Below are 15,788 nucleotides of genomic sequence, written 5' to 3' on the forward strand. Positions count from 1 at the left end.
TTAGCTGAAAAGGCAAAAGCTTGATTAACCGTTTGCACAGAAACTAGAGGCAAAACGAAAAACGTGGAATTTTGATCTAATAAAAAAATAACTTGCAAGCCCATTGTTGCTTTGCAAGAATAATTGTTAGCATTTCATCACCCATAAGAACATGAGCCGAAATACAAAGGTATTTAAATTACCTTACAAATGTTAAACATTTGCGATACTTTTTTGAAAATGTTAACTTATAAATGTTTTGCGAGGATTCAAATAATGGTAAACAAAATAAGTGTCTTTTAAGACTAGAGAGTTTAAATAGATGTTTGTAATATAATGAGATGCGGTTGATGCACCAGCGAGTTTCAAAAATTAATTTGGTTGAAAAAAACAAGACATACTTTTGTTTACATTGCCAAAGTTTAGGAAAACAAGTCAAAAAAAGTTAAGGACATTCGTTTAATTGTTGAAACGTAATCGAAGTGCATGAGAGGATCGCTCGAAATTACAAAACTGCATGAGAGTAACGAGTACGCGCAAATAGCGTGGAAAATATAATATTTTTTCACTGAGCGGCGGTCACAGGACTGCGGCTTATGAGCCAAATGCGGTCCGCGGACTTTCTTGCAGGCATTGGTATGTTTGGTAATAAACGAAGCTAGAATACAGTTATTAATAGTTATTGACAGGAATCTTCGTCGCGTGCAAAAAACAACTAAACTTGATATTTAATTTTAGGCCCATACCAAATTGATTCAGCCGGAAAGTAAACTGCGCATTTTTGAAAGAAAAATCATAAATGTTCTAGAATTGTTGAATAAGATATTAAACTTTCAAAGGTGATCCTTTGGCCCAACTAGACGTAAGGGTATTTTTTTTTTAAATCGTGGTTCCGCGACTCAACATTCCACACTTAATGGAATGCTACATCTATAAGTGAAAGTACCGTTATTAAATTATATATTTTCCTTGCCATATCGGGAGCCTACAGTTTTTCGTTGCTTATTTTTCCAAAGATTTGCAGACATGTTTTGCCCTTCTATAAACTAGCTAAAATAGCACATTGAAAGTTTAAAGCGTGGACTCAAGTGTTGACACAGGACATAAGCTCGCGTTACTCGCATAATAGACATCGGGGCAGGGGGTCCTCCGATTCCTTTGCCAATCACTCTTTTATATGGTGAAAGTAAAACTGTCAACTTATGAAGAGTTTTTCTAAAGCGTGTACCATGAAGGCCGTGAAGTGTTTCGCAAAATATTAATGGGCATTTGATCAGGTAGACCTGTGAAACTGTTGCGCACATGCTATCGGAATAAAAATGATATAAAATAATTAAAAAGTGTGTTGGATACCAGTACCCCAGGAACAGTAAAATGCAAAGGGGATTATCAAGCAAGAGAGGTGTTTACAATATATTTTTTATACAATGAAGGGTAGAAGCAATTGCCATCTTTAGGCTACTCCAAAAAGTAAATTTTCACCGAATAACTATGCACGGCTTGGTATACATAAACGTCTGACGAACCAGTTGATGGTTTTCCATTGCCATATTTCGTTGTTGGAAAGCAATTTGCTGAAATTGCATCCTGTTGGACGACATATTGCAGCTGGACCCAATACGCGTTGCATATATGTGTCGATATAGCTGTATATTTTTTAAAAACATTTCGAAATGTCACTGCTACGGAAGAAATCGTTCGCAACCGCAATGGTGCACTTGACCGCAGTGCGTACTTTGAATTATATAGTCTATCTTAAAATGGATTTGGTAGGGTGAAATAGGTGTATAAGAGTAAAATTGGCAAAAATGTTTAGGCCTACAGCAAAATCAATTCAATCTGCATTAGAAAAAGACTAAGTCGTTAGCTAACGCTTAACCTAATAACTTGAAGCAATATATAAAGAACAAAATATTCTAAATACTTTTGCAAAATATTCCATATACTTTTACTGCTTTATCGCACTTAGACTAGAGCTTTTAATTTCCCAATTTTAAAGTTGCAAAAGGAGAATTTCTAATTTGACGAAAAAAGTGCACTTCAATTGCGTGTGAAATAAATTGTAATAAATGCACACAGCCCAGTTCAATATCTAATCAGTGCAGGTATTTTTCGCAAGCGAAATAAAATTTTGACTGAACTGTGCGTTCCTTTTTATTACGTTCAAAGCACTCTGTGTGCTTTCTGTTATTTACTAAGACTGCCATATTTGTTTTCATCGATATATCATTTAAGTAAACTAATAATAATTTGGCAATAATAAAAAATGCAATTTAAAAAAAGTTATGTATTGCCAAGCAATTCTTAGACGGGCGCAAACTCCACTCCAATAGTTTACTCCTTGTAATGATTTTATTGGTTCAATGTTGCGTTTTTTTTTTTTGTTAATTCTGCTTTAATGCTGTCCTATGATTTACATCACAATTGCACATGCGTAGATCAGTAACGTAAAAAAAGTGGTCATGATTTTGCGATTTGCGAATTTTGGGGCTACTGCGTGTTTTAGTAGTTTCTCGGGTTTTGGACAATTTTCGCTACTTATTACGGCCGATTTGGCTGTGTTGCGTCAGAACAGTATTATATGTAATCACATTGGTTAGCGCCTGGGAACTTTTTTTTTAAATGTTGTTTGCAGTCTGGCCAATTCGCCACTATAGTGTGTCATTACCTTTTAAAACATGAATAAAATGTTTAATTTTTGCGCTTTTGGCGACATTGTTTTTAGTTTATACGCGGCCCTAAAACTGTAAAATTAATGCCCTCACAACAAGTTTGTCAAAATCAGTTCGATGAAAACTAATATATAATGAAAATTAATATATTCTTTGTATGCCCAATGCGTCAGGTCTCCTATATTAAAGTTTACGAAATTCAATCCAAATAAACACAATTTATTTCGCGCTACGCACGATTAAGAGTCAACTTATGTCTCACTGATATGCTATCGAAAACTATACTGAATTGCTTTTGGAATAATATTTATAATTATTATTGGGCGTTTACCAAAGAGGGGCGCGGTAGTAAAAAGTCTAAGAACCATCGGATGCACTTATAGGCTACATATATACGCCGTACGACTCAATACATAGCACAAAGAGACTTTGTAAACAACCAGCTGCTATTGGTAATGCACCCAGTTGGTATTGGTAATAAGTAACTTTAGCGCTTTAGTGCTTGAGTCATTAAAGTTACTTATAGAGCATGCCATACGATTATAACTTTGTCTAGTGATATATAAGATTGTACCTGAAAACTTGACTGAAGGCCCAACTATACTATAATTATGTAGGTAAAAAAGCAGTCCACCATATTGAATCACGCAGTTTATGATAAGCAGAAAAAGGCGATTTGTTAAGCCAGGTATCCAAATCAAATCAATACAATTCAAAAATGTTAGGTTTGACTTCTAAAATTCGCTAGCTGTATGTTATTGTAAATGTCAAGGAACAAGACGGAGAAGTTTAGACAAAAAATCACCTAATAGGTCGTCACAGCAATAGACCGAGAAGTTGTTAATGAAGTAAGATTAGTGACTACATTGACTACGCAGACTTTGGACTTTTAGGGCATATATATTTTATTTACGTCAGGGAAAAAATCATAACGCAACAATACAAAAAAAATGAGTTTGACATTTTTAAAGGAAATTGCAGTAGGCCTACAAAAATATTGCTGTTTGTTGCTAAAACATCTAGGAACAAGACAAAACAATTAGACAAAAATGGTGAGAAGTACGTAAAAGCGATTACCTGAGACGTTGTTAATTGAGTTGACTTACTGTTTTCCAATCAAGCCTAACTTTCGGAGAAATTGCTATCCACAATAGATATTCGGAATTGGTTATCATGTCATGTTCAATAATTTTATAAAATTAAAAGTATTCAAAATGTACGTGCTGTTTTAGAGCTGTTGTTCTTGTGATTTACGACATATGACGAGAAAAAGATATTAAAAAATGTCGTTAAAATTGCTAAATCAGGTTTATTTACTGACAACAAACACAACTATTTGTTGTTCTATGTTCAAACTCATTATTTTTTTTTTTTTATCTTGTAACACGCTTTTGTTTCGATATTTATTCATGTCAACTTTTAATTGGAAAATCATAGTTTCCTAGAAAAACAACTTAGCGATGCTCATTAGCAGAATGCGTGCACTATAGAAAGTGTGACTTCGTGAACTTTTCACAGGCGGTATTGGAATAAGGACTATATCATGAAGGCTGGATTACGCACAGAAAATGAATTAAGCAGCCGCTCCTGTAGGCACAAAATCAGTGCAAACAACTTCAATCGCAACGTGATCGCATTTGGATTTGCACAGTGATGCCGTATCCGCAGCTCAGTGCGCGCGGTTGAGACGCATTGTCGTCCACTAACTGTACTCGACTAACTCCCTGTTTGCTCAACCTTTTGTAAAGTGGGTTAAGCGAAGGAAACGCAGGTTGTTGCCACTTTTACCAGATGCAGTCGTCTCTTTCTTGTTATACGAGGGAGGCTACCTGTTTTTCTTGGTCATTCAGAATCGCGTTTTTAGTTAGCAGGGACGGTCAGCCTGTTTGGCAGCAAGGTTGCAAAATGAAATCCTCGTTTTGACCTGTTTAGATTGAAAGTTAAAGAAAAATAGTATAATCTACTTATGGTGCGTAGTTCAACGTTCTTAGCCTTATTATTTCAGTGTTTTTTCAACATTTTTCAGAGTTTTTTAGCCCAATTTTCATAAATCAAAATTGGAGACCATTGAGAACATTTTGAGCGGCACGCAAATCACTTGTCTTATGTGTCCTATCATTCTTAGGCAAATCTTCAGCTTCAATTTAATTAAATTTAGAAATCTCAAATTTGGAACAATAGACGGCCAGCAAGTTGGTCATTCATATGCGGGCGTTTTTCTAGGCTAGGCTTAGCATATACTGTTTGTGGAAGCAGAACAAAAGCACTACAAAAACACAGATCGCTTAGCCTTAGCATAACAATATGGATGGCAATGGCATCAAGGTTTATCTAATGAATGCTACAGAACGTGTTTTCTTGCTTATCGGTCTCATATCTAGCATTAGATTTTATAGTATTGCGGTATCGGGATAATTTATAGGTTTTTTATATGGCCAGCGGAGCAATATGAGTATATGACCTTTGAACCACATAACAAGGAGTATGGTATTTATCCAGGTTTGGGAGTTTATCTCAAGATGCCCGACCCTTCTCAGTAACGCTTATCGTGCAAAACAACATAAGGCCATATGCGATACTGAGTAACATATTTTGATCTATAAACTTTCGTTTAAGGATGGCAAATTTATTATTAGAAAAGCAATTGGTAATAAATATCCGAGCTTTCGAAAGTGTTGTCATTTTTTAAAAAAAATTAAAAAATGTTGCATCAAGATCAAGCTACAACTCGATAATATTTTTCCAAATTTCAGTTTTAGCTCTGTAATATCATTGTTTCGTAGAATACGAACAATGTTAAAGGTTTTTAGCATCTTTGCTTTGCTGCTGGCTGTCTGCCAATCTGAGAACGCATGGGCACGTAAGTATCTACCGATGCTTCGTCAACGTTTCACGATTTTTTATACCTTAAAAACGAAATTCTACGTATATATCATCGCTATATTTTTGGGTAAACTGATCTGCACAAAAAATGGCCCGTAAACGTTGTAATTCATATCAATGCTAACGTTGTTAAATCTAAATTTGATTACGAACCAAGTACCAATATAAAGGTTTAGTAAATGGCATCAAACAGTAAATGCCAAACCAGGGTATTACCGATACTTGGTATTCAATTCCGACACCAAAACTCGATATTTTGGATAAAAAATACCGCCAATCAAAACGACGTCATTAATATGTACAAATAGAAAAGCGTAATGCTAATGTTTTCTAGGTTTGATTTTTTAGTCCACCTTTTTACGGAAGAAAAACTCTAGTTTGGATTAAATTAAAATAGCCTATACATATAATAATTTTCTGTCGGATCGGCAGCGATACCACACGATAAGTACTGGACGAGTTCCGATACCATCACTCTGTATCGGGTATTGGATCCGAATCGATTGGACATTCCTAGAGTTAATTGCCACATTGCCACACCACCATTAAAAAAACATGTTTAGCTGCGTTTTTTTAATAAATTTTTTTTTTTTTAATTTTGCCGAACTTTGCGTTTTTAGCTGAAGAGGAAACAACACAATATTGGTATGACCTTGCAAGAAAGGAGCTTGACCAGGCTTTGTTGCTGGAAAAACTCAACATGAATGTGGCCAGGAACGTCATTATATTCTTGGGTAAATGCTTCACAATATTTTCTTAATGTCATACAGCTAACAAGAAACGATTTCGGGACGATTTTTTAGTTTTTTCCAGTTATTATCAAAACAGGACAATGAATTAATTTTTTTCTTACATCATATAAAAAAGCACTGTTTAAGTTTCAGTCAATTACGAGATTTAACCAACAGGACAAATGGCGTACCTGTAGTCATGTTGTACTGCAAAACAATAATTAGTAGAAAAATTGATATTCGCCAAGACCCCAAATAAAATTATACACAAGGGTGTCGAACACAATTGCCGAAATTTATAAAATGCAGGAGATTTACAAAAAAAAATGCAGGAGATTTTTACTTTTTTTTAAAGGAATATTATGTGTTGTAATACAATTTTGGAGTCACGGCAATACCTTAAAGCAGGGGTCGGCAACCATTTTTGCACTGCGGACCGGTTTAAAACTGAAAATTTGTTGCGGACCTGCCTTAAAATGCAACAAATGTTCAATAAAGGACAATATTACCACTTTTTCCAATGACTTATTAAAATGCATACGTTATTTTAGAAAACTTTCCTGCCTGAACATCAAAATAATCAATCATTTTATTATGGGACATTGTTTCCATGATTTTATTCTATCGCACTTTAAGGTAAGCACGCTTGAACATCAAAGAAACAAGATATATTTTGTAGGCTACATACGAGGTGTTAGATTTAACAATAACAAATGCATTTTTGGATGTTGTGGACGTTCCATGTAGCTCATATGGCCATAGCACTATTGTTTTAAACCTCACGACAGCTTGATAATAAATGTGATTTTTTATCATACAAAATAAACCATGGACTATATTTTTAAATTGAAACCAAACTTAATGTGTTTTCAATATAAAAATATATATTTAATTGTTTTTGACTTTTTTGGCTTTTAACGTAGCCTACAGTTTGGGTTTAAATAAAAAAATTTAATCTAGAAACCCTGCTACAGACCGGTAACGAACTCCTCGCGGCCGGTCCGCGGACCGGCGCACCGGTCCGCGAGTCGACGGTTGCCGACCACTGCCTTAAAGCTTGCGAAAACTGCAAGTAGTTAAACATAGTGCGGGATTTATCAAACGCCTTTTTATTGACGTTAAATCTAGTTTTTCATAACACATTACATCTCTGACGTTCTCCGGCTTACAGTAGCGCAATTTGATTTCTTTAGGTGACGGAATGGGCATTCCTTCTATTACGGCTGGGCGAATACTGAAGGGCCAGATGAGAAACGCAAGCGGGGAAGAGACCGAGCTGGCCATGGATAAGTTTCACAGAGCAGGACTTTCAAAGGTGAGGCAACCTTTCAGAGTTATATACAAGTCATTTTGAAATGACTTAAGTCCCAGTCAAGCCGTTAGTAAAATAACGTCCAAGGGAGGTCTATTGTAAAACAACTTTAGTCAAAGTTATATATTTTTTAATATTTGCAAGTCAAGTCCTTGTCATAAAAAATACCAAATTTGGTAAACTAGCTCGATTACGAGCAATAACTGAAAAATGAAAACCGCAAAAAAACAAAAACGCAACATAGCCTATAGCAAGCAAATTGTTTCATATACAATAATTAAGATAACCCAATTATATAAAAAATGCTTAATGAAAACACTTTATTTCAATCGTTATTTGCCCAAAAGACTCAAGTCAAGTAATTTGTTAACAATAACTTAAGTGCACTTAAGTCAAGTCATTGACTTAATTCATTACAACACTGGCATTTGAAAGCCTGTTATTTTACCTGAAGTCAGTTAATTTAAACGTCGTATTTATAACAGTGCGTAAGACAAAGGTGATTCGAAATTTATCGCGCTTGCCTTTTTTTCTCAGACCTATTGTGTTGACAAACAAGTGAGTGATTCGGCGGCGACCGCAACAGCCTACTTGTGTGGAGTCAAAACCAACAACTATCTCCTGGGGCTTTCTGCCAAGGGAAGATTAAAAGAATGCAGCACTGAGGCTGGAAACGAAGTCAATTCCATCCTTTACGATTCCTTTCAAGCGGGTAATACGTTTTTCATTGGTTCGGCGTGGACAACTCTTTGTTAAAATATGTAAATAGTTTGGTACATTATGCACGGATCTGTAATGTGACTTAATGAAGAATTGCAAAGCCAAAAAGGTACATTACATTGGCCAAGCCTGACAGAGTCTTTTAACAAGGGTCAAAGAACGAAGAGTAGATGAGAAATCAGAGGTTTGCAGACATCTTCTGCAGCATTCCGATCATAAGGTTGATGTTTGCAACCCTGCTCTTATCGAGACGTCTTAATAATCAAGATGATGTCGATCTACTCGACCTTTAAGGCTTTGCAATTCATTATCAATGTAAATAGTTGCGATTGTAGGCCTACTTAGTGTTTCAAATTATATTTCCAGGAAAAGAGTCCTAGCGCTTTATAGAAATACAAAAGCACACTGGAAACAATAGCTTCATGATGTATGATCTTTGCAGCATTTACATTAACAGTTGACGAAGAATGTCAACAGCAAAGAGTCGAGAGCCTTGGGCTGCCATAGCTATTTATTGACCTTCTTTTCAGGATAAAGGCCTCCTTAAACTTCAGTGTTGTAACGACTTAAGTCGGTGACTTGTGACTTGATGAGTTTATTTAGGTGTTAAATGCACCTAAGTCATAGCTTTAAATTGACTTCAATTAAGTCTTTTGGACAAAAGTCATTGAGTCAAATGACGTGGGTTGAAATGAGTGTTTTTTTTTAACATTTTGATATAAATTGAGTTATTTATCTCAAGTGAGACCGCTACTTGACTTGTTCATGTTTTTTCAAAAAGTCTTGACTTGGTCTTAAGTTGTTCTACAAATGTCTTTACTGGGACTTAAGTCATTTCATATTTCGACTTATGCCATTTTCAAAACACTGATTCTATATCAAAACAAAATGGTTATTTCGAAAGTTCTGTAATGGTGCTCTCGAGGACTTATCTGAATCAAAAGTTCAAAAAACAGTGGTTTAAATTGAGCCACGTGTTTGACTTGATCCAGGAAAATCCACTGGAATCGTGACAACCACGTCGATTAACCACGCGACTCCGGCTGCGTCATATGCACACTCTGCCAGCAGGACTTGGTACAGCGACGCCCAAATGCCGGCTGATGCGCTGACCATGGGTTGCAAAGACCTGGCGACGCAGTTTGTCGAAAGCTCAGACATGTTCACGGTGGGAAATCATTTATGTGTTTAAAGTGTGGTACGATCTCGCGGCAAATTATTTCGTATCAAAGCATAATTGTTAACACCAGATCCAGATTGTATAGACACGTCGACTTTATTTGCGACCGTACTCTGTTTTGTTCTTGCTTTAAAATAACGATGTTGCGTCGGCTACCTTTTTGAGTTTTTTAATCCCGTTTTTGTCATTATAAAAGCCAAACGCTTCACTCCGCAAAACTTTGCTATTCTTTCAAAGGCATTATTAACTGAAGCTCTACTATCTTTTCGTCCCGTTTTTTTTTCAACTAACAAGATTTTTTTTATTTAGTATTTACATTGGATGAATTACCTTCAGCACTACATATTAATCAATTACCGATTTTTATTGTTAAGCTATATAACAATCCTGTTCACGCTTTAACGTTATAATAAATCAAGGTAAGCACGTTAAAAAGCCGCAAGGTGTTTAAGGACCCGGAAATAACATCTCACGCGAACGAAGTTAATCGCGCGTAACCGTAAATTGTTGTTATCGTTCAAATTTCGTCGAAGGTCGCGCTTGGAGGCGGCAGAAGGTACTTCATGCCGAGTAGCGAAAATGACCCGGAGCACACGCTATTAAGTGGCACTAGGAACGACGGAAAGAATCTCATCGCACAATGGCAGGACGACCATGTTGAACTTAACGCCGAATATGTGTGGAACAAAGACCAATTCGACAACATTGACCCGATTACAACTGACAAGCTTCTCGGTGTGTGTTGCTTCTATGGACGATATAATTTACTAACCGCGCTGTTTAAACTAGGGCTACCGTATTTTTATCACCCCAAAGTAGAGCAATTTTGCCCCAAAAGGGTTCAAAAGTACAATGCAAATGGAGGTTGAAGAAGTTATCATATTGGCCAAATGTAACATCAAAAACAACACAAAAACATGTCAAATTTATTTGCCAGAATCACATAAATGTGTTGTTTCTATGGACCATAAAAATTTACTAACTGGTTTTGTTTGTTTAACCCAGGGGTTCTTAAACTTTTTTTACCGCGGACCCCTAAATTTTTTTTGCTGTGCATGGACCCCGGTAGACAAGAAATGCTCCAAAATGACGTCATAAATTGACGTCACAATACAAATAGACTTTATCACTCTGTTATTTCGGTCCGAAAAATGTGAAAGTTAAATGGAGTCTAACTCTACATTCAGTGCAAAACCGTTTAATTTTGAATTAAAGTGCTTTCTTTTAAAAATTAATTACTTTAAGTATACACTAGTTCTTTAATTAGGCCTTCATGGACCCCCTAATATCAGTTCACGGACCCCCAAGGGGTACATGGACCCCAGTTTAAGAACCCCTGGTTTAACCGCTCTTAAATCGTACGCAGTAAAATAGTGCCATTTACTTTTAGTCTTCAAAATTTCAATGCATTTTCTAAATCGGGTGTGTGACCAGTGTTGGAATGACTTAAGTGAATGACTTAATTACTTGCACTTAGGACACTGTTTTAAAATGACATGAATTGACTTAAGTCGCTTGGAAAAAATAAATTAACTTGGAATGTCGTTTAGGCAAATTATTTACACTAATATTTAATGTTTCACTTTTTGGGAAATAATAGATTAATTATAACGCATTTTTAAACGAAAAATGCTTGCTATTTGTTTCACGGTCGTGCTACAATATATTTACAGTAGGAAAAATATCGATAAAACAGGTAGTACCATTTTACCATTTGAACTAAACTTGCGTTACTTGACCAATTAGGATTGCTAAATTGCGTAACTAAAGTATGACCAATAAATATTATGACGTAATTTAGAGCAGTGTGCTTGTTTTGTCCACGTATTGTCGAAGGGATTCTTCTGGTGGTTTTTATCATTTTTTTTTTCATACGGAAGCATCTCTTTTAAGGTCTTTTCGAAAGCGAACACATGCAATACGAGGTGGACAGGTTAAGTGATACAGCCGGGGAACCAAGCATTGCTGAAATGACGGAGAAGGCAATCAGAATGCTTCAGAAAAACTCGAAAGGATTCTTTTTGCTTGTGGAAGGGGGAAGAATAGGTTTGTACCACTTTTCGCAATAAAAAAACTAAATTCCAAATATTGGCTATGAAGAGTTTATCATAACAAGATGTTGCTTATGGCAAAGGTTTTCATTGCTTTATCACAAACCTAAATTATTTTACTTACAAGCGGTAAAGTCTTTACAAGTGTAAAGTTTTCTTTAAGTCATTAAGTTTATCATAATTAGATGTTTCTTCTTCGCGGGCTATTATTTTAGGTAATTCAATGTACTTCTAACCTGGCCGAATCCACTAGGATTTATGTAAAAATCCGAATCAAATTTTTATGTAAAAATCCAAATTAAATTATTATTACGAAATTGCTAAACCAAAAAATAATTTAGTTTCTAAAGGGGTTGTTATTGCATGAAATTGCAGTGTACCAAATAAAAAAAAAATTCCTCGAACCATTCAAGTTTATCACATAGCAGTGGCTCTCAACCATTTTGTACCGGTGCGATACAGTATATGTTTGTTTTATGTTTCAGATCACGGACACCATGCCTCCAACGCCCACACCGCCTTACATGACGTCGTAGCGTTCGATGACGCCATCGCCAAGGCGGTACAACTGACGTCAGACAGCGACACGTTAATCGTTGTGACGGCCGATCACAGTCACACCCTTAACATGGGGGGTTACAGCGAACGGGGAAACCCAATTTTCGGTAGGCAGGAAATTTTGTTTGACAACGTGGACAACCACAGCAAATTTATTTTGCCAAATAATTTCCTGTGAAAATGATATATTTAAAGTGGTAAACTGTTTATCACGTTTGTATTGGCTTAGGGTTTTAAGCGTATTTTATAGTTAATTTGTAAAGTGCCTTTAATGACGTTTTTCCTGGTTTAGAAAAGTATTTTTGGAAAGTTGTTTCACTTTAGCTAAAGTAAAGCTATTTTAATATATGTTTTTTAACACTGCGAAAGTAACCACACTCTAACCTTAAACTTTAACAAATTAAACGAACTGTATGGTGTTCTTAAGGTTACTTCTCACGACACGTTTTGACGTAACTTTGTGATGTCACGTTGTGAAGTAAATTTGTGACGTATTTTAACTATACGTATCAGTAAATGCAAAACATTTTTCCGCTTGGTGCGAGTCTGTATTATGTTTCCATTGTAAGTCTAAGCCTATTTTGACAAATTTATTTTAGCCAAAAGATGCCGTGCGTCTCATTGCACCCTCGTTTTTTTGACAACGTAAATGATTTAAGTCACTTTATCTCTTTGCGCGAATCGATTATGGCTTTGTAATAAAGCTTTTATATTAAAGATAACAACACCCTAACCTTAAACTTTAAATAACTAAACGAACTGTGTGGTGTTGCTAAAGTTACTTCTTTACAAGACACGTTGAGAGGTAACTTTGTGCCGACTCGTTTAGACGTAACACCTAACAAAAATGATGTCCCCCCAAACAAAAATCCAGGATCCGCACATGGGGTAGCCTATAAGAGTATAAGTGCACAAATTTGGCTAAAATTATTCTATGAGTGCCATTTTTTCTTACTACACCTATAAATCCTCCTAGGCCTGGCTCCATCACAGGATGACCCCACGATGGGTGACGATAATAAACCCTACACAACCCTGCTGTACGGCAATGGACCGGGATTTCAGGGAAACGTCAACTACCTGAAGCCACAAGTGCGCGAAAACCTTACTGAGGTTGACACAGGTAGTACTGAAGTACCTAAATACTACAATTTTACCAAAAATGTATGAAACTAAAAAAGCTAAGGCGTTTTTGACTTAAATGCGAAGTTATACTGTGAAAGAAACTCGAACAACTAAATAAGTATAAATAAATGAAGTTGCTATCATTTTACGGGGATTTAGGCTATACCAGTGCTAATATTTGATTTAAAACGGATGTTTATGGTCAAATCTGAAACAAGATCTTACTTAACTTTGACCTCAAAACTAACGGTAATACTTTTTTCCTTCACTTGTGTCCTGCAAACAAGACGGCGGCGTCCCGACATCGTCTTTGTTTAAACGATTTGAATGAAAATTTGTCAATGTGTGTATAAGTATTTTTTTCAAAGGGTTAAGATTTCATGCCGTTATAGGTACCATTATGCATGCGATTCTGATAAGATTAATATTTTGTATTAGAAAGAAGAAAATAATAATATTTAGCAAAGGTTTTGCTAATTTTCGGCAAAAATCGCTTTGCGTTGTTGTGTGTAAATCTCAAAACGGTCTTGAAGTCGATCTTTCAGTTGTCAACATGCTATTATATTGATATCCTTGTGGGTTGTTACATTTTAAGCCATACTGTGGTGTTCATTACTTCGTAGCAAAACCGCATTGAGTTAAGCGGAGTTGCTCGGCGACTTAATTCGGAAACACCATGAGTGGTTGAAAGTTATGCAAGCTTTACTCCCACTTCAACCGATTCGTGATAAGCACGTACAGTTTGATTACTTTGGGCAGTTAATTATTAAGCCTAGAACGAACGTCCAACGGGGACAACAAGCTAATCATGACATAAATCAACACTGGGTTTGACGCAATTATTTGTTCTATCGCGAAAGTCAGTGCTTGCCGACAATTCTTTTTGTCTACATTTCATATTCATCCCTATGGTCTGCAAACTTTCTGGGAGTATAAATATGTTTTCCAGCTAGCCCAAATAAAAAATAGTTTTGTACTACGTCTGGTTTCACCTAGCGTTGGCGACGTAAAAGGTACACTCATGCACAACATTATTTACATTTAGCTATAGCGCGACACCGTTTTATTAACAACAAAGCTTCTACCTCAGGTTTAGAAAATAAATTTATTTCTAAGAAAATTAGCGTCTAGTGTTTTTGTTTTAACCAAAGTTGAATAACAGGGTGCTTTATGGGCCAGTGGCTTTCCAATTTTTATGTGGCAGACCACATGCAATTTAGTTATTGGTTGGTAATCCCTTGCAATAAAAATATCTTTAGGTGAAATATAGTTATACTAGGTAAAAATAATACAGCTTCGTATATATACTGTAACTTTTTTAAACAAATATCCGGGGATAATTTGATTTTAGTATTAAAGGCTAATTGTTTTGCCTGACGCTTTATGCAATTATACATCTAAATGGACAGTAGGCCGTTTTAAAATCTAAATTGTAGTTTTACAAAAGAAAATAATTTATGAATGTCAATTATTTTCGTTTATTTTTGTTGTTTATCTACATCATACGTCGGAGAGATCTCTAACCACTAAAAGGAATTGCTATATAAACAGAATCCTACCATACGTAAAACGCTTTGATTTGCAGGCGCAAGACTTTACCGACAACAGTCTGCGGTACCCTTGTCTTCTGAGACACACGGGGGTGAAGATGTAACCATAATGGCCAGGGGTCCCATGTCCCATCTGTTTCATAGCGTCCACGAACAAAGCTACATTGCACATGTCATGAGGTATTCCATAACCTTACATTTGAGAGTATTCCGAAATCATGTTTTACCTAATCTGCATAACTACGCATTAAAATAATAGATCGAATGTGTCGCCATGGTGACACGATAAAAATATGATGGTTTTAATTATTTTTTTCCAAACCCTTAGTTTAATGACTTTTTGCGACGCACTAAGACGTAAGACCAAATCTCGAAGCACGATTTTACAAAACCGGATAAACGTACATAATGACCATCCTTACTTAATGTTGTAACAAAACTCAATCACTTGAATTGAGTGCACCTAAATCTTTGTTTACTAATAAATTGACTTGGCCTAAGTGTTTGAGGCATAATTGCCTACTTTTATTTCAGGTACCAAAAACATTTATTTCGCCTAGGAATACACTGACGTAACTTTATCCCAGCATATATCACAACATTCGTATGTTGTTGAACAAGTTATGTTTGACAATAATGCGCTCTTCTAGAGCGTTATTATCTCAGCAGTCTGGCTCAATAAGAAATTAAATTTGGGATCAAAGGGAAAAAATCCACTACCTAATTTAATAGATATGCGTCGTGCGTTGGCGGCATCAACCAGCATTGCAACGGCGGTTCTGCGGTGGAGGAAACAGTGACAGATTCTACAGAGAGCAGCGTTGCCGCCTACTTTCTCGGTTACCAACTCGACTCGAGCTCGGCACAGGTCGCCCTTTACGTGCAATTCGTTTTGCTGCTGTCCATGACCTGTTTCGCTCTTTTCCTTGCCTACCTTATCCACGTTAAACTTAGCACGGTGAAGAACAAGGCCCTGCACAGCGGCCAAGCCGAGAATGCCTCCTTCGAAAAAAACGTTCGGCTGTAA

The 15,788-nt window shown here is 36.2% G+C and overlaps 1 protein-coding gene across 1 annotated transcript; it reads left to right on the top strand.

Annotated features, from left to right (window-relative positions):
* Positions 1–5,409: 5,409 nt before the first annotated feature.
* On the top strand, positions 5,410–15,788 carry LOC146145540 (alkaline phosphatase-like). The gene is made up of 11 exons (XM_083390607.1): positions 5,410–5,511; positions 6,155–6,268; positions 7,459–7,580; positions 8,115–8,289; positions 9,290–9,465; positions 10,011–10,212; positions 11,371–11,523; positions 12,014–12,193; positions 13,063–13,209; positions 14,797–14,941; positions 15,494–15,788. The coding sequence occupies exons 1-11, from the start codon at positions 5,445–5,447 to the stop codon at positions 15,786–15,788; spliced, it is 1,776 nt and encodes a 591-aa protein (XP_083246733.1). The 5' UTR covers positions 5,410–5,444.

This window comes from Ascidiella aspersa, chromosome 5, assembly GCF_963924565.1.
Source record: "Ascidiella aspersa chromosome 5, kaAscAspe10.2, whole genome shotgun sequence".
NCBI lineage: Eukaryota > Metazoa > Chordata > Ascidiacea > Phlebobranchia > Ascidiidae > Ascidiella > Ascidiella aspersa.

Bases quoted from the DNA above. Each gene is read 5' to 3' on its own strand.
- LOC146145540 (XM_083390607.1), top strand. From the start codon at position 5,445: ATGTTAAAGGTTTTTAGCATCTTTGCTTTGCTGCTGGCTGTCTGCCAA. The intron at 6,269-7,458 runs GTAAATGCTTCA...TGATTTCTTTAG, and splicing joins GAACGTCATTATATTCTTGG to GTGACGGAATGGGCATTCCT. The intron at 11,524-12,013 runs GTTTGTACCACT...TTTATGTTTCAG, and splicing joins TGTGGAAGGGGGAAGAATAG to ATCACGGACACCATGCCTCC.